The sequence below is a fragment of the Plectrocnemia conspersa genome, unplaced genomic scaffold, assembly GCF_051122295.1.
Source record: "Plectrocnemia conspersa isolate PC_06_02 unplaced genomic scaffold, ASM5112229v1 ptg000001l, whole genome shotgun sequence".
Lineage (NCBI taxonomy): Eukaryota > Metazoa > Arthropoda > Insecta > Trichoptera > Polycentropodidae > Plectrocnemia > Plectrocnemia conspersa.
In genome coordinates this window covers 846,570-867,120 of record NW_028277165.1, presented here as the reverse complement: position 1 = coordinate 867,120, position 20,551 = coordinate 846,570, and the positions used below count along the sequence as shown (strand labels likewise).

Here is a 20,551-nt window from a genome sequence, read left to right as displayed (position 1 = left end):
GAACAAAAATGATTTGCTAAACAAGCATTGAGAAATTAAAGTGCGACTAGATAAACAAAAATAAATCAATCATCTAAAAAAGCTAACGTCAGTCGTAAAATTATTTATTATTTTAAGTTTCGTGTTTCCCCCTTACTTAGAGGTTACAGCTTTCTCCTGAAATTTTCAAAACATTCAATCGTCTGTAACGCCGGTAATGTTTTTTTATAATTGATTTTCTAATACTATAATGAATAGTGCTTCATTTCAAGTATTTTTTTAGTTCTACGATATAATTGTATATGTTTAATATGGAAATAGTGAATTTTAAGTGTATAAAGTCTACTGATATATACAGGGGCGAATTACTCCGAATGGAGGCGACATTTTATTATATTTACACAGTATCGAAAGTTTTTGCACAAAAATTTCTATGACGACCTATTTTTATCTCTCTCGGCAATTTGTCCTGCTCAAACAAAATTTTGTTTAGAGCTGAAGGCGTTGAATATTATCAAGTGGTCCTGGATATATATATATATATATATATATATATATATCATTTTTCTAGCATATTGTTTTTGTTACAATCGTTTTTTGCAGTTTTTAGAAGAATTGATAAGAAAGAGAAAATTGAGAACTCACTTTTTATTGTGGTGGCACCTAAATATCGTTTGCTTGCAGCTAAAGGTGCTGCATTGATAAAATTAAGTATTTTATTAAAGTAAAGCGTTGAACTATGAAGTAAAATTACACTTGAAATCCTTACAAAATATATTATATAAATATTAATTTTTCTAGGTATCATGTATTTTTTAATAATATTCCCCCGAAGCTTATCCTTGCTGCTGTATTAATTAATTCTTAATTTGTATGTTTGATATTCGTAGTTAATGTGCTAATACTTTAATTTGTTCAGTCAGTCCTTTTATATAATTTATCTAGTTATTTATAATTTTGTAGAATTGTTATCGCGTTGGTCGTTTTTGGTCGCGTTTGGGCCAACGTCACTCGAACGTCGATTGTCACGTTTGTCATGTGCCGTACTGACGTTTGCGGCCATCGTGATTCACAAAATAGTGCATATTGACAAATTACCCTAAAATTATCGGTAAGTTTTTACGCTTTTATATCGAAACGTTTACGTTTCTATCTTTGGAAATCTGATACTGAGTTAGTATTTCCTATATATGTATGTATATAACGATCACTGTCGTCTATATAATGAATACTATTGTTATATTTATTCATTTTTAGTCGCGTATCTCGCGTTTAAATCTTTAATACCGTCGAACGGATCGCAAATAATATAAGTTTATTTTTATCTTTTTATCTGATTGATAATGATTATTTTTTCAATTGTTGCTATGTATGAGAATCCAATTATAAAATATGGAATATATGTTGAATACTTTTTATTCATATAGCGGCTATGAAATATAAAATAACGATGAAGAACTCCACTTTTACATTGTAATGTTTTTGTTCTATGAAAAATGTTGGTTATTGTAAAAATAACCTTATTTGAAGATAAACTATTGAAACGTTTTCTCCGTTAATCTAAATAGGTACCGCTCGAATCGTTACATTTTGTCAATTATGTACAAATCTATTTATTACTCTGTAAGAAATTGTTGTCGATTTATTGACAATTTCGGCTTAGACAAATGCTTTGCCTTTGTTCACCCGTTATCCAGATCATTTTATCCTGTCGTAAATGATCCACTTTTCGTCACACGTTAAAACACGGTAGACAATAAGAAGAGCAGAAATTTTCGTAAAACTTTTCTAAAACAGTACAATAGTAAGTTTGATAGCAGCCATTTTGTTTCAAAATGGCGGCTATTAAAAACCCTACCTCCATTAAATACCCATAAATCAAATTAGAGATAAAAAGTGTATTCCCAGTGGATTTTGTAGCTACACCGGGAACACCAGTTATACAAAATTTCATCTAACATATATTTAATAACTGAAAAAAATATTTGCTAGATTTCGATATTTTATAATTGGAACACCGTTACACGCACTTACAGAAAAACTATTATCCAAGTCCAATAAAGCCGTCTAGTCTAGACTACAAAAATCAGTCGGGATGTTTTCAGCTATAAATATTTATGAATATTCCGATTTTAAATATCTCATTTTTGCATGTGTATATGCTACACGGCACTGTAATGGGCAGATATATTTGCCACAGTAAAGGAAAGGTTGAACATTGTCTTTTGCATGAGTAAAAAATAATTCATTCTGTAAATTATAAATTGAATACATATACATTTTGAAAAATTTAAAACTGAAAAAATTCAACAATTGTAGTCTGCCTTGTGTTTTTGTAGAATTGCTATTTTACAAAATCAGCACAGGTATTATAATCCGGTGATATATTTTTTTCATCCTAGTTAGTCACTTGAACGAAGGAATATTCATCATCACTGTCGTCGTCTTCACTTACTGTTTAGTGCTTTGAATTAACGACTTTAACAATTGCATCTACACAATCTTCATTTTCATTGTAAAAATATTGTCTAAATTGTCATCTGTCGAAAATTCCTGATAAATCGCAAAATTTAAGCTTGTAAAAAAAACGATTTTTCTTGCATCTCTAACCGTTTTATGCCAGAAGCAGCAAAGAAATTTTGTATATTTGTTTTGATGGCTCGCCAACTATCAGTGGCAAACTTTATTGCTTGTAGGAAGGTTAATTTTAGCATTAATATCTTTGGCTGACGAGAAAATTTTCTTCAACTGATTCCAGTATATAATCAAGTAATTTTCCTCGATGCAAGCTTAGCACTCATTTCGCCAATACTGCCCTTTTCACCTTTTTTGGTTTCTGTTCCATGGGATTTGGCCTAAATAACTGGCTGCCCTGATAAACAAGTAGTCCAATTTACTATCGATAGACCGAAATATTTTTAATCGAGCGTAGAACGAGACCATGCTATGCCTTTTTGCCATTGTTTATGCATTTTTTGTTTATAAATAATATTAGAAAATAAATTATAAACATTTACAATAAAACATCTGTCGGAACCGACAAGTTACCTGCATATTATTTTTATAAAATTAATTTGCATAGCAACAACGAATAGACACGTGTTGCTCATTATTAAGTGATTGTCATTAATATAATATTTATTATAAATATGGAGCGATTAAAATAAATAAAGGCCGTTTCCTGGCTTCCGCCACCACAACGCCCCCCCCCCCCTGGAGGGCGAGCGCTAAACATCTATAAACATACAAAAAAATTGTAAATGGCACGGCTCTGTGACAAACAAAACCCGATACACGCGTAATTTTATTACTAGAACAAAAGTCTTCACTATCTGTGCTAAAAACTTTTGTGCAAAATTGATTTTAAACATAAAACTCGAAGCGCATGTTTATCAACAAACCCATTTTATCATAACAAAATGTTCACTATCTGTGCATACTTACGTTATACGGATGTTCCTTGTTTTGATTACACTCCGATGAATCTGATATATTTGATATGAACTATGAATGATGAAAAATTGTTATTACTGCTTTTATAATAAATAATAATTTTAAATGTGAATTTGAAAACTAAAGAGTAAAAAAATCGCCGAGTTAACGCCGAGTCATCGTTCGTCGTTAGCGTCGTTTGGCCCAAAGTGCGCGTTCGCCGTCCAACCGGGATCGGCGTGCGCAAGCGCAGCGCGCGCTGTCAGTCTCCCGGCACGTCATGGCGAAGGTGCACATCACGAACGTGGTGGTGCTGGACAACCCCAGCCCCTTTTTGAACCCGTTCCAGTTCGAACTGACCTTCGAGTGCATCGAGGAGCTGAAGGAGGATCTCGAGTGGAAGATGATATACGTGGGGTCGGCCGAGACGGAAGAGCACGATCAAGTGCTCGACACCATATACGTGGGGCCGATCCCCGAGGGCAGGCACATGTTCGTGTTCCAAGCGCCGCCGCCCGACGTCTCCCGCATCCCCGAGGGCGACGCGCTCGGCGTCACCGTCGTACTGCTCACGTGCGCCTACCGCGGCCAGGAGTTCGTGCGCGTCGGCTACTTCATCAACAACGAGTACGCCGAGTCGGAGCCCGAGCTGCGCGAAAATCCCCCGGCGAAGCCCCACTTCGACAAGGTGCAGTTTTGCTCTCTTATTTCTCCGTTTCTCTCCAAGCTACATGTATCGTTCACGTCTATTCAGGTCGTCAGAAACATTCTCGGCTCGCAGCCCAGGGTCACCAGGTTCAAGGTCAACTGGGACGAGGCCCCCGCGTCGTCTTCCGCGGCCCAACCGCCGCCTCCCCCCGTCGCCTCCTACATGGACAATTCTAATTCCGTCGCCGCCATGGAGTGTTGACGTCCGAGCGTCGTCGCTGAATCGTTGACTCGCTGTATATACCGTATTATTTATTGTGCAGAGACAACTCCCGAAAATCTGTGCCTGTCGTCGAACCGACGACTTTTCTCTAACTATACACTAGGTGATATATTATATATAGACTAAATTATATTATATTATTATAAAGGCTGAACATTTTTCTTAATAAAACATAATTAAAACTTCATTCCGTGTGCTTTTTCTTTGCTCTTGCATTATACATACTGAAATATTTTTTATTAGCTACTTATTTATCTAAAAACACTAAAAACCAAATTATACTCGGAACGAAAGCACTTATGTTTAGGGAATTGGATACTTATTATATGCCTTTATTTTAGAAATTCAGGAAATTAATTTAATGTCGTAATATAATTTCTTGAATAAATAATAGGTACAAGTTAACCTTTTTTATGCTATAAATAAATATAAAAATTAGCTACCACTGCAACATATTGTCTGAAATCATATTTTAATTAGGCTTTAAAAATATCTATTTGTAATACGCTCGATTATCAAACGCTTATATTAAAATTATAATAATATTACGAGTGAGAATCGAACAAAGCATTAAAATCGTGCCGTCGCAGTGGGAACGCTCGTTACTGAGCTTACTTTGTATTTTGGACTTAAACTAGAATTAGTTTTAGAACTTTCATTTGGTTAAGTTTGGGTTTGAACAGCAAATGGACATTTCGCAACTGTCAAATTGAACTTCAGTTAAATTATATTTTCGGTAGTAGAAATATATATCTACTGGTGAAAATATAACTACCAAAAATACACATTCACTGTAACATTTATACATCGGATGTAAATAAATAATAGTATGTAAATATATATATTGTATATTACTACATATAGAAAGTTGAAATCATATAATTGTAATTGTGTACACCTGCAAGATAATTTATTTTTTCACTGATAAAAATATATATATATATCTACTAGTGAAAATGTATTCCGATATGATTTTATTGAAATTACATATTTAAAAAAATATTTTCGTGATAGATTTGAGACTGTTTTTTCTAGATTTTCTTTTAAGAATAACCACACGAAACTTGAATGTATTGTTTATTTATTTTACTGCATTAAATCCAGTTGTCAAATTACTGATAATACAATCTATCTCTTGCTGTTGACTTTTCGCTGTTGAGGTATTCAATCTGAATTTTCAAATCGAATACCTAAATTTACTGCTACTAATTTACATTCGTTGAATATTTCCTCTCATGTCTAATATTTTTTAAACGTTTTAAATCAATAAAGTCAACAAATTTTAACACATTCGGAGCCGCGTCAAAAAACTACAATCTGTCCCTCTGAATAATAATGTTTATTGTGAAAATACTACTTAGAAAGTGGGAGCTATTGAAGGCAATGTTCCGTTCCTTTTATTTCTTGTATAATGTATATAAAAAGGGCTAAATGATCTTATAGCTGAAATACATCATTCTTCTATGAAATTAGAGAAAATCCTGAAAGTGTATCCTATATTAGAAAGAGAACGTTTACAGAGTTAAGTGTATTATACGAACGGCCGGAATTTAAAATTTTATCAGGGCATACAAAAATTTATAATACTGGTATTTTTAATACTTTTACAAATAATTATAACTACACCTATGACGATGGCTGAACCAAAAACATGTTTTTCAGCTCTCAAAAGAACAAAAACATTTCTGAGAAATTCTATGGGACCAAATCAAGTTTCTGCTTGTAACTATGGTAAGTATCGAAAAAAACATAATTACATATATGTCTGATTTTAATTACAGGGTAATAATTAAATTTGTAAGCAAAAAAAAATATATATATATATATATATATATATATATTTTGCAATGTACTATACAGTAGACCTCCCAATAACACGGTAAATTGGGGACGTGCAATTTGGATGCCTGTTACTTTATATGTAAGCAAGCCAAAGTGCTCCTGATTCGTACGTAGTATTTCAAAATATGCATGAGTATCTTCTACTCCCCTAACTACGTAGCGAAGGGGGGGGGGGGGGGGTCTGAACCCTCCCCTTGGCAGTGCGCAGCCAGTGATTTTATGTTAATTAAATATGAATTACAAAAATTATCTTGCCTTTTTTCTTGACAAAATCCTGGCTACACCACTGTACCACGTTCCCAATTTGCCGTGTTATTGGGGGGCAACTGTATTTTATTTTTGTATTATTGTTGTAAATGTATAATATTTTTTTGTATAAATATTGTTTATAATTTTTTTCCATTTTGTATATATTTTAAATTGTGTATTTATGTATGTAAAATAATAAATATATACCTTCTAATTGTGGTTTTTTCAATACATACTCACCATTTTCATTGCTGCACTACAAATTCTCACAAGCTGTCACTGATTGTTAGTATACAAATTTAATGAAATGGTTTGAGCGAACTTCCCTGCGGTAATCATACTGAGACTTCTACCTTTTTTTTAAATACGTTCCGTTAAATTATCATTAAGTGATTTTTCAGAAAATACATGGATTAATAATTTTACTTCTCAAAGATTGATTCTAATAACAAACTCATTTGGACTTGAAAAAAACAAAATGCTCACTTATAAAACTTACAACCAATAAACAACAAAACAGACATAATTTAATTTCTTGAATAACTAGAAGATTGTAATGAAACATGTACTTATATAATATCACAATTGATATTGGCGTAAATAATACTAGACATGTAAAATATGCTCAAAGGTTAAACAAAAGCTTATATTGTAGTCTTATAAATATTTAGGTTAGTTATCAACAAACTCATTACGAATATAATCGAAAGGTTATTCGATTATTTATCGCATTTACCAAGGGCGAAGCCATGATTTCGAGATTGTCGATAAGTACGTTGTCATGCTGAAAGAATATTTTTGCAAGAACTTTATCAATAATCATTATTAAAATATACTTTTCGCCATTTTTTTCCTCAGACGTATAAGGGTGAAGCCCCGATGGTAGGCCTTCTGCTGTGCGCACTTACATCTTTTTGGTATTACTAGCTAAAGATTATACAATATAATAAAAACATATTTATTCTAAAAAAATGTTATTTTCTATAGCCCATTAATGCATCTGATGCTTTTTTCAATTATGTCGTTGGCTCCGACAATTCTCGTCAAGGTGGCATAAGCCGATATATTCTATTTCGGCAACCAGTGTTAATAAACAAATATTTAAGCAGATTTTATCACTGATCTATGTAATAAAAAGAAGATGACGTAATCAATCCATACACAATGGCAAATTGCTCGTGGTTGTTTTGTTGATTATTTTGCTCTTGGCGTACCAAGTCATACGTTCTTATTCATACATACTTGATGACCTTGCCATCAAAGAATATTGAAGGCTGACAAACTTTTTTAGAAAAACACAAAACTGCAACTATTGTATCTCTTTTTTGCATATACTTTTTATCAAAGAGTAATTTTATAAATATTAAATAAACACTCGTAAATGTTTTGATTTTAAAAAAAAATTATTCAACAATTTTTGTGTTCTGGAGTAGGTCCTTTTATATCTGTATTTTATAAATTGATTGTTAGAATAAAAATTGCTGTTCGTGTTATGTTTACCTCCATAGATTTTATTTATTTTTGGTACTTTGTGTCATTACATAGAACAAAAGATCAGTGGTACATATTCTTTGTGTGTATTATAATTATATGAATCTACGTCTCATTGCTTCCTTAATTGCAATGCTCGGTTTATATTAACAGTAAATAAAATATAATATTTAAGAGCCGTTTCGCCCACAGCGGAAAACTTTTAAAAGCAATCCATATTCTTCAACTATTGTTGTTTATCACAACATAATGTGGTTTATGATTGAAATTTTATCTTGACGACGTCTAACTTATTTAAACGACTGTCGACCTAGAGAACGACTCAGTCTTATGTGTGCTATTGATCTGTACGCAAACAATTTATTAATCGACTCTCTAAATTGCGAAATCTGCAATGAAAATATTTCTTAATAGTTGCTAACTCGACTGTATTAAAAAACGTGTTATAATAAATACAAACAACTCGTTGAAAATGCTAATTAGTATCAGATTTTTAATTATATCGTCGTTGCTGTGTCTGTGAGTTTAATTTAGTTGACAAATTATATTTTTAATTATAAAAATATTTTTATTTCAGGTGTGCAGAAAGCAAAAGCTTACTGAAACAGAGTGATTCTGGCAAAATGGCCAATAAGATGGTATCGACAACTCTGCGGCTATCGAAGCTAAGAAAGCTGATGAGCAATCCTCCGGATTTGAAGGCTTATATTATTCCAACGGCAGATGCTCATCAAGTACGTTGCTAATAATATATTTTATAAATAGTTTATAATTGCTTATTTATTTTTTAAGAGCGAATATATATCGGATCATGACGCTAGAAGAGCTTTTATCAGCGGTTTCACCGGATCGGCCGGAACAGTTATAGTTACATTGGACGAAGCAATGCTCTGGACTGACGGTAGATATTACCTTCAAGCCGAACAGCAACTGGACAGCAACTGGAAGCTGATGAAAGAATGTAATTCATGGTTTAATCATCTGTTTTGATCATACTGATGATAACTTACAATGTATTTTTTTATATTGTAGCTATACCGGGTACTCCGACCAGGGAAAAATGGCTGCTAAAGAATCTTCCACCCAAATCGAACGTCGGTGCTAATCCGTTGTACTTGTCCAACGCAGAATGGGAACCGTTACAGACTGCGCTGCACAAAGCTGGACATACTTTGGTGCCGGTGTTGAACGATCTCGTTGACGAAGTGTGGAAGGAAGACGAAAAGCCTCAACCGCCGCTGCCATCTAATAAGATTTTTCCGTTACCTATCAAATATTCCGGTGAGATAATTTTCAAAGTTGCATACATATATTATCATAATTTGAGTAAAATATTATTTTATTGTTATTTTTATTTAATTATTTATTCTTACACAACCTTCCGTTTATAAAATTACTATATTAACATATTTTTAGGTAAATCTGTATCCGATAAGTTAATCGAAGTTAGATCAGAGATGAACAAAAAGAATGCAAACATACTTCTAGTAACTGCACTCGATGAAGTCGCTCGTAAGTATTCGATATATATCAAATTTTTTACTTTTATTATAATCATATTTATATATTTAGATTTGCTAAATCTACGTGGATCGGATATACAGTACAATCCTGTTTTTTATGGCTACGTTATTGTTACGTGTAATCCTGACAATTTGTACATTTTAACGAGATCAAACTTATTCGAAAGTAGCGTAGAAAAACATTTCGCAGCACAAAACATAACCGAACAATTGAAAATTGTGCCATATGAAAACGTACTCGATGAGATTAAGGACATAGTGAGTAGTTTTATCGTACAAATTTGTTGTGATTGTTTATTCGCATGAATAAAGGTAAAAATATAATGAAGCTGTCTCTGTGAGGTCTCTACTACAAGAATTTATCTGGTTTATTTTTGAAAAACATTTTTATGATAGTGTCTTAGAATTCTGCATAATTTTTTCACAAAGTTATTGTATTTTTATTTGTGACAAGAAATTGTAATTTAGTTCAACTCTTTAGTTCCCAAAATCTGATACATCAGCTCCTGCTACTTTGATGAGAATCAATGATATTCATTAAAGAATCGGATATATTTTTAATGCGCTTAATGACAAATATCATGTTTTAAAGCACATATCGATATTTATTATCCTAAAAAGCTTGACGATCAAAGGGTTAATTTGTTTAGCTATGTATCACATTTAGCTGTAAAAATGATAAAAATGACTAAATGCAGCTGTAGACTACAAACTATAATAATAAAAATGATTCAATAAAAAAAATCGACTGGTACATTTTATAGCAAAATTACCAGCATCTTTTTTTGAAAAATATGGATTTTTTTAACAAAGCTATATATATTTTAATGAAATTTTGAGATATAGTTTGAAATACAAAACATCATTATACATACATGTGGCGAGTGTTTCTCAAATTTTTCTGTTTTAAAAATTTAAAGTTATTAAAAATCTAATCAATAACTCTTATTTAATATATTTATGATTATTCTTGAAAATACGCAATTTAAAAAAAATATGAGAAAAATATCAGTGATTCTTAACCTTTTTTACCTTAAAAATGTAAGTCGTTCAATAATTAAATTATTTTATTATTTAATTTATTTAAATATATCTGATTAAACTTGCAAATATAAAATTTAAAAAAAAACTAGTGATTCTCAACTTTTTTTTCTTTTAAAATTAAAAGTAAATCAAATTATTTTTTTATTTATTTTTTTAAAACATATTTAATTACTCTTAAAAATATATGACAATTTAAATAAAATTAGAATAAAATGATTCACGATCCCTATTTTTCTCTTTGAATTTAAAATTTTTTTTTAAATAAATCACTTTATTATTTAATTTAATTAAATACATAAATATAAGCATATAGTTTAAATTATATAAAATAATAAAATGATTTAATTTTTCATCTACTTTTAAATTTGTAAAGTAAAAAATAGTTGAAAATCACTGTTTTTCTAATGTTTTTAATCATATATTTTAAGAATATATATGCATATTTAACCCTTTCACCGCGGCTGATATTTTTGAGCGCCATTTTGCAATTTTCTAATATGTAGGGAGCACCTATTTATGCCATAAGTTATTTAAATATTATTTCAATAAATTAAAGTGTTTTTCAATCTTAAATTATACGAAAAAAAAAACATATTACAAGGCTCAAAGGTTCATGACATTTTTAGGTGCCCAATACATACTGGCGTTTTTCTTAATGACTTCTATAAGTGTCATCCGCAGTCAAAGGGTTAAAATATAAAAGTTTTAAGAATAAAAGCTGTTGATTATTTGATTATATGACTATTTTATGAAAATATCAATAAAATTTATATTAATTAAAACATTATATCAATACATATAATTATACTTAAAAATCACGAGAGGTTCACAAGAGAAATATTAACCAAAATTACGAAATTTTGTAATGGTTGTCTTATGGCAAGAATAGCGAATATTTCCCATATTTATTATTAACTTTGATCTTTTATGATAATATGTATATTGCCATCGCTTTACTAAAATTAGAAGAAGAAATAAGTATATGATCAATTTTTTCTGATCTCTACATTTATGCATGACTGAAATGCATAATTCAAATCTTTTAATGAGTTCAAAATGTATCATTTATCATAATAGATTATAATCAATCATAAAAATACAGTTAAAAATAATCTCAGAGTAATATTTTCAATCAATCAAAATATGTATGAAAACGAGAGATAAAAGCTACAATTTTACTTATAACTAATCTACTTATATAAAAATCTTATGTAAAAATTGTTTTTTTTTAGGTTACTGACCTATCTGAGAAAAATGAAACTGTTAACGTTTGGGTCTCGCATGGATCCAGTCGAGCTGTGCATCTAGCCGCCAATATCGGCTCACCAAAAGTTAATCTCCTTACTGAGATTACACCGATAGCTGTGATGAAGGCTGTGAAAAATGAAGTTGAAGCTCAAGTTAGTATCTTTATTTTAATATGCTCATTTAAAAATACTTTATTTTAATACATTATTTATTTAGGGATTAGTCGACTGTCATATAAGAGACGGAGCTGCTTTAGCCCAGTACTTTTATTGGTTAGAAGAAGAAATTACGATCAAAGGCAACAAAACAATCACTGAAATATCAGCTGCTGATGAATTAGAGAAGCTTAGAAGGTATGCCCAGATTTGGGTAATATAGAATTAAGAGGATATTGACGTGAAATTGTATTATAGCCAACTACCGGATTTCGTCGATCTGTCATTCAGCACGATCAGCTCATCGGGACCGAATGGAGCCGTTATCCATTATAAGCCAGAGCCGGATACCGATAGGCATTTGAGTGTCGACGAATTATACCTCTGCGATTCCGGAGCTCAATTCTGGTCAGAATCAATAATCATTATATCGTTGGTGCTCATTAATGCATCATTAGCAATTCTTTTGGAGCCTTTAAAGCTTATTCCGTTGCATATATGTAGAAAACTCATTTATATTATAATTTCTTTTTATTAATTAGGGATGGCACAACTGATGTGACACGAACAATGCATTTTGGTACTCCTACACAAGCACAGAAAGAAGCATTTACTTTAGTTCTTAAAGGACAGATAGCTTTGGGAGTGTCGGTGTTTCCCAATAAAATTAAGGTGAATTATAAACGATTGATTCATGTGAACCATTGAAAAATTTATCATCAATAATTTATAGGGTAATGTGCTGGACACAATTGCAAGAAGGGCTCTATGGCAAACTGGTTTGAATTATGCACATGGAACTGGACACGGAATCGGTCACTTCTTGAATGTCCATGAAGGTCCGATGGGTATATCCTGGAGGCAAATGCCCGACGATCCTGGTTTAGAACCTAACATGTTCATCAGCAACGGTATGTCTTAATATATAAAGTTATACTATAATATATTATTCAATAATTAATTTACGTTATACAATAGAACCTGGATATTATGAAAACGGAGAATACGGCATTCGTTTGGAAGACATCATCAGAGTAGTAACCATATTACCACCTGGCGATATAACACACGGTACTTTTTATATAATATATTTTACATTTTCTATTATCAATTAATAATGATTTATTATTTGAATAGAAAAACCTTTACCGAGAGGTTTGAAGAGTAACTTTAATGGAGAAGGCGCTCTCGGGTTCGAGACTGTGACAATGTCTCCGATACAGAAGAAGATGATACAGATCAATATGCTTACGGATGATGAGGTATTTATTTTATTTTCCATGATGAAAGTGATGGATAGAAACGTTCATCTTTACTTTAAATTGCAGATTCGTCATATCGACGAGTATCACAAGATGGTCTTTGAGAAAGTATCTCCGGTTTTGAAAAGCTTGAACTGGAATTCGGCTGTAGAGTGGCTCAATCAAAACACTCGTCCTTTAAATGAATAACTTTGTACTAGTTATTTTTTATAAGATTTTTTATGTAATTAAATATTTTTTACAATCATATGGTAATTATTTTTAGAGCAATTCATTTCTTCAAACTACCTACACTTTATAAGCTTGCCATAATTAATATTAATTTAAATAGTTCAACGTATTATAAATTTTTTAGATCCAAACCACTTGGTCTTAAAAAATGTAAAAAATTAGGTTTATATTACAATAATATTCTTTTAATAAATTTATTACATAAGAAGATTATAGTATATATTAAACAGCGAAATAAATAATACACAAGTAGCATAAATTCTCGTACAGTGAACTCTGGTGTCATGAAATTTGTACTGTTTATTAGGTTAGGAATTTATAGTTCGGTTTGAGCATTGTAGCTTAAAAATATTAATTTGACTGACGGTGATATTCAAATCTAGTATTAGTCATAAATAACAGATCGAGATCATAAATTTTAAATACAAGTAAAAGAAAAAACCATCCAGCGGTGTAATAAGATAAGATTTACTACCACTGAACAATGATTAATGGATTTCAAAATTAAATAGAGATGAAATCTCGAGTTAACAGAAAACTTATGTGTCAAAAAATAATCATTCGAAATTAAACTCAAAGCGTAAAAGGCGGATATAAAAGGACCATACATAGAACCAAAATCAATTGAATGAAAATTACCCGATTGAACTTGAATTATTTTTGTAAAATTTATGATAGATAAAGAAAATAATATATTTATTTGCTAAAAATGTAAATAACATATTAATAACAGCATTAATCACTTAATGGCGGTATTCTTTTTGTACAGATTTTTTTCCATGAAGATTGTTTTGATTATACGCTTAAATGAGGTAATAGTTTAGTGTCTATTTATACTTAAAATAAATAAGAACTACGGATACCGTTTTAATTGAAGTTTTCCTATTTTTTTTATAATTTCCAGCTGGTTTTATTTTAATACTATTTACTTGTTTATGTTCAACAACAAATTTATTCCCGTCATTCGCATCTGTACTTCACGGATGTCAATGATATAAGAACGAGCGGAAAACTCGCGCTTGGTTTGGTCTAAACATCTTGGCCATAACACAAACAGTTTTCTTGGGCGTGTCCTAAGTACGTTTGTGTTTTTTTAAATCGATGAATAGATTTTTGCTAATTTGTATTATGCGTTAATCTTTTATTTATATGGGTGTAAAATCCTAATCCTAAATAGGTTATAGGCAGCTAACTACTGTTCGAAATGTGTCAATAACCGTTTTTATTTCAATTAAAAATAAAAGTTTAATAATAAAACAACATTTTTGCACTACATGACCAAGTGTGTTTGCTGGAAAGTAGTACATTGTAAGTAAAATCGCTGCATTTTTACTAATAATGTACTACTAAATAAAACAATTTCTTTGCGATAATAGCAGTTTAATATACATATATAAAAGTATAGCACCGAAACCTTTTGCACTGCATTGCAAGTAGAGTCCCTTTTCTATTAAATTAAAGCTTAACTGCAGTAGCACGTATGTATGATATATGTCTTTATAAATAAATTTTGTAGGGTAATTTCGGTTTTATTCCTGAAATAACGGAATTTCCAAATGATATGAAAGTGTTTATGCGCTTATGAAATGATGCGAATGTTGAGAATGGAACAGACCATTTCTGTCCGAATTTTACAAAATCAGTTATTATGAAAAGTATTTGTGAAAAAGGTCTTACGGATTAAACGCCTATTTAAGCGAGAAATAGTGCAGGCAGAAGATTTTCAATACACAATATATTTGGCATTAAATTCAAAATCTCATATCCTAGGATTTTCCAAAGTAAGAATTTTGGTTACTGGAATTCGAAAAAGTGTCAATAATCAGTATCTCCGGTCTGTATATGTCTGCGCCTACGTAAGCATTACTTAAACAATTTCAAGGAAAGCTTATATAAGTTTGCATTGAAGGAAGAAAATTATTATGAGGAAAAATTTAACAACCAATAATATAAATACACTTAAAATGTATATATTTATATGATACAACACAAGCATATTAAATTATTTGGAAACCACACCGTGTTTCTCAATTTTTTGATTTTACTTTTTTTGTAAAAGTAATAACTAGAACAAATTATATGCCACAAAGAGCTTGTTTTTTTCTTCGTCTCCTTATCTTTTAGATATAAAACAGAAAAACACTACTAATTATTTACAACACTGATTCATTAATTTTTTATATAGTTCAAATTTTCTGGTGAGCAGTTAAAAAAAACTTTCAGGAACACTGTTTTAGTAAAAGCGTGTATTTTTATTACATTATTATATTATATTTTACAATAAGAAAGTAATGACAACTGTAAACAACATTATTCTGTTAATTGTGTGTTCCACATTAAGATTTATGACCATTTTTTTGTCACTTTACCTGTATTTCCTTTTATATTTATTTTTGAAAGGTCTATTATTTGCCAGTGTATTGTTTACTTCAACTACTTCTCTATTGAAATATATGACTAGACAGGTCGCCTCATGTTACTTACTGAGTTTCGGTAAAAAAAAGGTTAAATTGTGGTAAGGATGCTATCTAAAATCTAAATGTTTCCCTTATCAATATAAAAAAATCAGCAATAATTTAATGCAATCCCATAAAAAATTTACTATCATAATTTGTCTATAATAATATAAAGAATTTTGATTTAATTGATTTTATCTAGAAGAACATATAACAGATTAGATTTTTTACTTTGTATTATATTTTTCATGCTTTATCACTAAATAATTAATAAACAGTACTAAAGATTCCCACCAAAATTTACATCCAAAACTTATATGTATTATATAGTTTGATTTCAAATATGAATTGTAACTTATGTGAATATAAAATATATGAAGGGCTCAAACAACTCTTTCAATGTAAATTTTATGTTTACTTAATATTAAACTTTAAAAAATATTATAAAGCATGATTTTTGAAAAAAAAAAAAAAAAATAACGCTGATGTGTATTTTACAAGAAAAAAGAGAAACAGTTTTACTTAAAAATTATCTATGAAAATTCTTCAGCGTAGAAGTTAGTTTGAGTCAAGGGAAGTTAACTTCAATCTAACTTATAAAGTTCAGTATATGTCACGATGCGGTTCTTTAAACCTAACCCTTAAGAGCTTATGTTAAATTCTAATCCATAAATAGGAAGTGTTAGTTACAAACTAAACTGCTATGTTAATTCAAGTCACCTAAAACGGTGCATATTTTAGAATACCGATTCTATTGACTGATTGATGTATTGATTTCTTATTGTTACACTATGTACTGCGCTATAAAACAATTTAAAATGCAAGAAACGTGATTTATTACACCATTAATGTATTTTGTATGCAACCATTGTATATTATATATGCATTAAACAAAAACAAAGAGTTTGGTTCCACCCTGAATCATTGGCATTGGTAAAATTATTGAGGACTGGAAGGAACATTGGTCTTCCCCAATTCTTATAGATATATGAGTTAGAACACGGCCGTACAGACAGGGAGATCATTTGGAAGGGGAAGGTCGGGGCATTTGCCCCGATCTCAATATGACTGCTGCGAAACGTCCATTTGCTATTCAATTAATTAAAAACTAATTATGCTTTTAGAACTTTCATTAGGTCAAAATACAAACTAAGCCAACTCATCTCTTAGAGGAAAAAAGCGATATTAGAAGCACAGACAGGCATATCGCCCCATAGTTAGTCTGCACTTCAATATTACACTATATTTTAACAATATAATAGCTATTCTTATTGATATTACTACGGACTTCTGATGTGAGAGTATTAATCAAAGTGTATTTAAACCGAGTTTTGGTCCATAGGAAGGTGCAAAAACAATTATCACTTCGCAGAAGTTGAAATTTTATTGCTTTTGACGTGAATTTTTGACTTCTGAGAATGTATAATTGTTTTTTGCGCTCTCTACAAATTAAATTTTTATAAAATTATTTGGGTGGATTTTCTGGTTTTGGAAGCTAAATATTTAGGGATGAAATAAGAATCTTATAAAAATAGTGACTTTAGTTGAAAAAAAGTTCGTATACTGTCGTTGAAGTAAAGTAGACTACCGCTCTAAATAGTAAATATGTATGTCAACAAAATTACAACATCACAGTACAAAAAGAGTTTCGTCTTCGTCTCCCGCTTTTAATCGACAGGCGTTGCGAAACGGTGATTCTCGTCTCATGCATACAAAGTTCTAATAATGTTTCAGATATTAAATAAACTATTTTCCATTAACTGGTTGAAAAAATGAGAGCCGCTGATATAATAATAACACTCATAACTAATTACAAAAATAATTGCATAATTAAATATTAGCAAGAACTACAATAATTTCGGTTCTGAACAAGAGATGTCTCTAGAAACAGTTTATATTTTGCAAGTTTATTTTACAATATATTCACAAAACAGGGATAGGTTTTATGGATATGTCCAATTCAGATAATATTTGACAGAATACATATATTTAAGCCGGATTTTCTTTAAGTGCAATTGTGCTTTATCTTACATCTGACTTTATCTTACTTCCACTTAATAATTTATATGACAGCAGTAAGAGATTCCCGCCAAAGTTAATTATAGAATCTAGAAGATTCTCTTAAACCTTAGTGTTACAAAAAAATGGTTATTAACTCTGTGTAACTTACATAATTTAACTTTCAATTAAAAAATCACACATGCACCTTTTTTTGATTCGTCAACCAAAAAAAAATATTTAATTTTAGATGCTTATACAGATTTGATTTTATACTCAAGATTAATTTATGGTTTACTTGGAAGTGATAAACAAAGTATGTATACATATGTATGTATTATACATAAGCATTTACGACAGCAACGGCCGTTACAAGTCTCTCGCTATTTATACAAGCATTAAAATGTTATATTTAGCATTCCTGAAAGGGCCTCCTCGAATAGTATGACACACGCAGTCTTTGCACTATTCCTTAGCGCCATTTTTACCTTTTACTAAGAACGAGCACTCAAAGTCTGTTTCCCATCGTACAGGTCCTATTTGCTTGTTGGCCAAATGTTTAACGGACGCAAAGGAATTCGCCGACGCTCAAAGATCCAACCGGAAATTTGCACAAAGGTGATCGAACCATTCATTCATCTCGAGAGAAAAATAGCCAGAGAAAAAATAGAACACCTTCATTGGTCTTAGATGATAAAGTTGTATTCTGTATGGTGACTGAATAAGTACTTGCTAAATTTTGGCGCCATTTCTCGCTTTGTGGATGCTTTTTCTGAGGATTGATCAAAGCGAGAAAAAATGGTCACGCACGAGAACGGTCGTTATCGAATTGAAAGTTGGCTCTCGGCAGTTCTCAAACTCTTGGCTTATTTAGATATAGCATAGTAGCCGTTAAAAAATCAACGAATAGCTCAACATAGTGATGTATGTAAAAGTAATGCAACTCAACAGCTGAATTGAAGGGTATACTGAAGAAACGTGTTATATCAGTTTTTTCTCGTTCCGAGATTATTGAATTTTAAACTTCACTGTGAACTTTCATACTGTAAATAATAATAATTAAAATCATAATAAACTATTAAAACAATACTAATTAAATTGTAGTTTGTGTGAAAATAATACTGATATAGTTAGAATAGTTATAATATCTCTTTCTATCTAATAGCTTTTGGCATATCGACATGAAACTTTATATTAAAATAAATCTTATAAATATCTCGGCTAAATTAGTTAGCCAGCCATTTTGTTTCAAAAAATCGTAACATCGTTAAAAATCGGAAAATAGTAAAAGCTAAAAAACGTTTAAAAATATAAAATAAAATAATGTTGTTTTTATTAAAATTTTGGTCATTTATGTGAGTTTTGGGAACACGATAGCTGTCGTAGTTTTAATGATATCATCATGAAACATGTTCTAAAAATATATCTTGTAAATTTGTTAGCCAACCTCATCCACCATCTTATTTCAAAATGGCGGATATAAATAAAAAATAAAATAATCTTCAACTTCGTCAAAACAAGTTGTTTTTTTTTTGTTATTTATGTGGGTTTTTGAGATAATGATAACTGGTGTAGTCTTATCAATATCGCCATAAAACTTTAGAAAACTTTAGAAAAAAGTAAAGAGATTAAAAACGTTTTAATTTATAAATTAAATTAAAATAAAATATAAATACATAAATAAGTAAACATCAATATTGTGGTATATCACAAATTTGAAGGCACGATAACTGCCTATTTTCTAAAATAAAATCTATCATATCTAAAAAAGACGAGACACAGATGAACATAAAAAATATTTGTCATACATAAAAAGATTGAGAAACACTGTTTAGTTTCTGACTAACAATTTCATTTTAATTAATAACATTAATTCATTTTTAACGATTATTTTCTTCATAATATTTTTACTCATTCATTGAGGATGTTTATTCAGAGCTATACAAGCTTTACTAAGAAATGGATATATGTATGTATGTAGTGATATTCCGTTACCTACTACGCCGGATATGTTGATAGAATATCATACGGGAAGGGAATATGTAAACTACATGGAATTTTTATTTAGGAACATATTTTGTGGTCAATATCTCATCGTTTTGGTATCTAAGGTAAGTTAGTTTCTATAAACATTACTGCAAGTTTCATTGAAATTGATTGCGTAATATTTGCTCAGTCGCACATATTTTAAGACATACATATTATGATTCTCGTCACTTTTTGGAATCCCGTGGATCGAGACTTTATATTTTGTAAATCTTGGAATTCGAGATTTTATGTATAAATTCCATTTATGTACATTTTTTTTGCAATGTGCAAAAATAAACACTATATAATGCAGTATACATGTGTATTAGTTATATTTTTATTTTTCAATTTTTTTATGTATTTTTTTCTTGTAAAATACTTTCCAAAAAATAATACATAAAGTGACATATCTGTGAGATGGCATCTGTGACATAGTGCTTTAATATATTTTTTCACTGGAGTGGAAACTTACAAATTTATGATAGTAATTTTCACATATTTTATAAATATGAATTTAAATTTAAACATATTTCCATTAAAATATTTCGTATCAAATAATTAGTAATCTCAATATCATACAAATATGTCATAAACATGGATGTAAACTATTAGAGCAATAGAGTAGTATCATGTATCAGATGTCGAAATAGCTGTTTGATATACAGTTTATTGTACATTATTA

At 30.3% G+C, this 20,551-nt stretch overlaps 2 protein-coding genes across 3 annotated transcripts; both read left to right on the top strand.

The window, feature by feature from the left end:
* Window positions 1-988: 988 nt before the first annotated feature.
* Window positions 989-4,529, top strand: asf1 (histone chaperone asf1). The gene is made up of 3 exons (XM_088197321.1): window positions 989-1,090; window positions 3,559-4,099; window positions 4,166-4,529. The coding sequence occupies exons 2-3, from the start codon at window positions 3,692-3,694 to the stop codon at window positions 4,319-4,321; spliced, it is 564 nt and encodes a 187-aa protein (XP_088053447.1). The 5' UTR covers window positions 989-1,090; window positions 3,559-3,691; the 3' UTR covers window positions 4,322-4,529.
* Window positions 989-13,403, top strand: ApepP (Aminopeptidase P). 2 transcript variants are annotated; one of them, XM_088197308.1, is made up of 14 exons: window positions 989-1,090; window positions 8,502-8,658; window positions 8,717-8,885; window positions 8,957-9,205; window positions 9,341-9,436; window positions 9,497-9,705; window positions 11,724-11,891; window positions 11,956-12,092; window positions 12,153-12,302; window positions 12,437-12,566; window positions 12,628-12,805; window positions 12,873-12,965; window positions 13,032-13,156; window positions 13,223-13,403. In XM_088197308.1, the coding sequence occupies exons 2-14, from the start codon at window positions 8,548-8,550 to the stop codon at window positions 13,343-13,345; spliced, it is 1,938 nt and encodes a 645-aa protein (XP_088053434.1). In that variant the 5' UTR covers window positions 989-1,090; window positions 8,502-8,547; the 3' UTR covers window positions 13,346-13,403. The 2 variants fall into 2 exon arrangements, with proteins under 2 accessions (XP_088053434.1, XP_088053429.1); XM_088197303.1 differs by lacking the exon at window positions 989-1,090 and adding an exon at window positions 7,949-8,443.
* The last annotated feature ends 7,148 nt before the right edge of the window (window positions 13,404-20,551 follow it).

What these genes read in the sequence shown, in the direction of transcription:
- asf1 (XM_088197321.1), top strand. Translation starts at nt 3,692, where the DNA reads ATGGCGAAGGTGCACATCACGAACGTGGTGGTGCTGGACAACCCCAGC. An exon ending in CGAAGCCCCACTTCGACAAG is followed by an intron (nt 4,100 to 4,165) that starts GTGCAGTTTTGC and finishes ACGTCTATTCAG; the next exon opens with GTCGTCAGAAACATTCTCGG.
- ApepP (XM_088197303.1), top strand. Translation starts at nt 8,397, where the DNA reads ATGCTAATTAGTATCAGATTTTTAATTATATCGTCGTTGCTGTGTCT. An exon ending in TGTTTCCCAATAAAATTAAG is followed by an intron (nt 12,567 to 12,627) that starts GTGAATTATAAA and finishes AATAATTTATAG; the next exon opens with GGTAATGTGCTGGACACAAT. An exon ending in ATATGCTTACGGATGATGAG is followed by an intron (nt 13,157 to 13,222) that starts GTATTTATTTTA and finishes TTTAAATTGCAG; the next exon opens with ATTCGTCATATCGACGAGTA.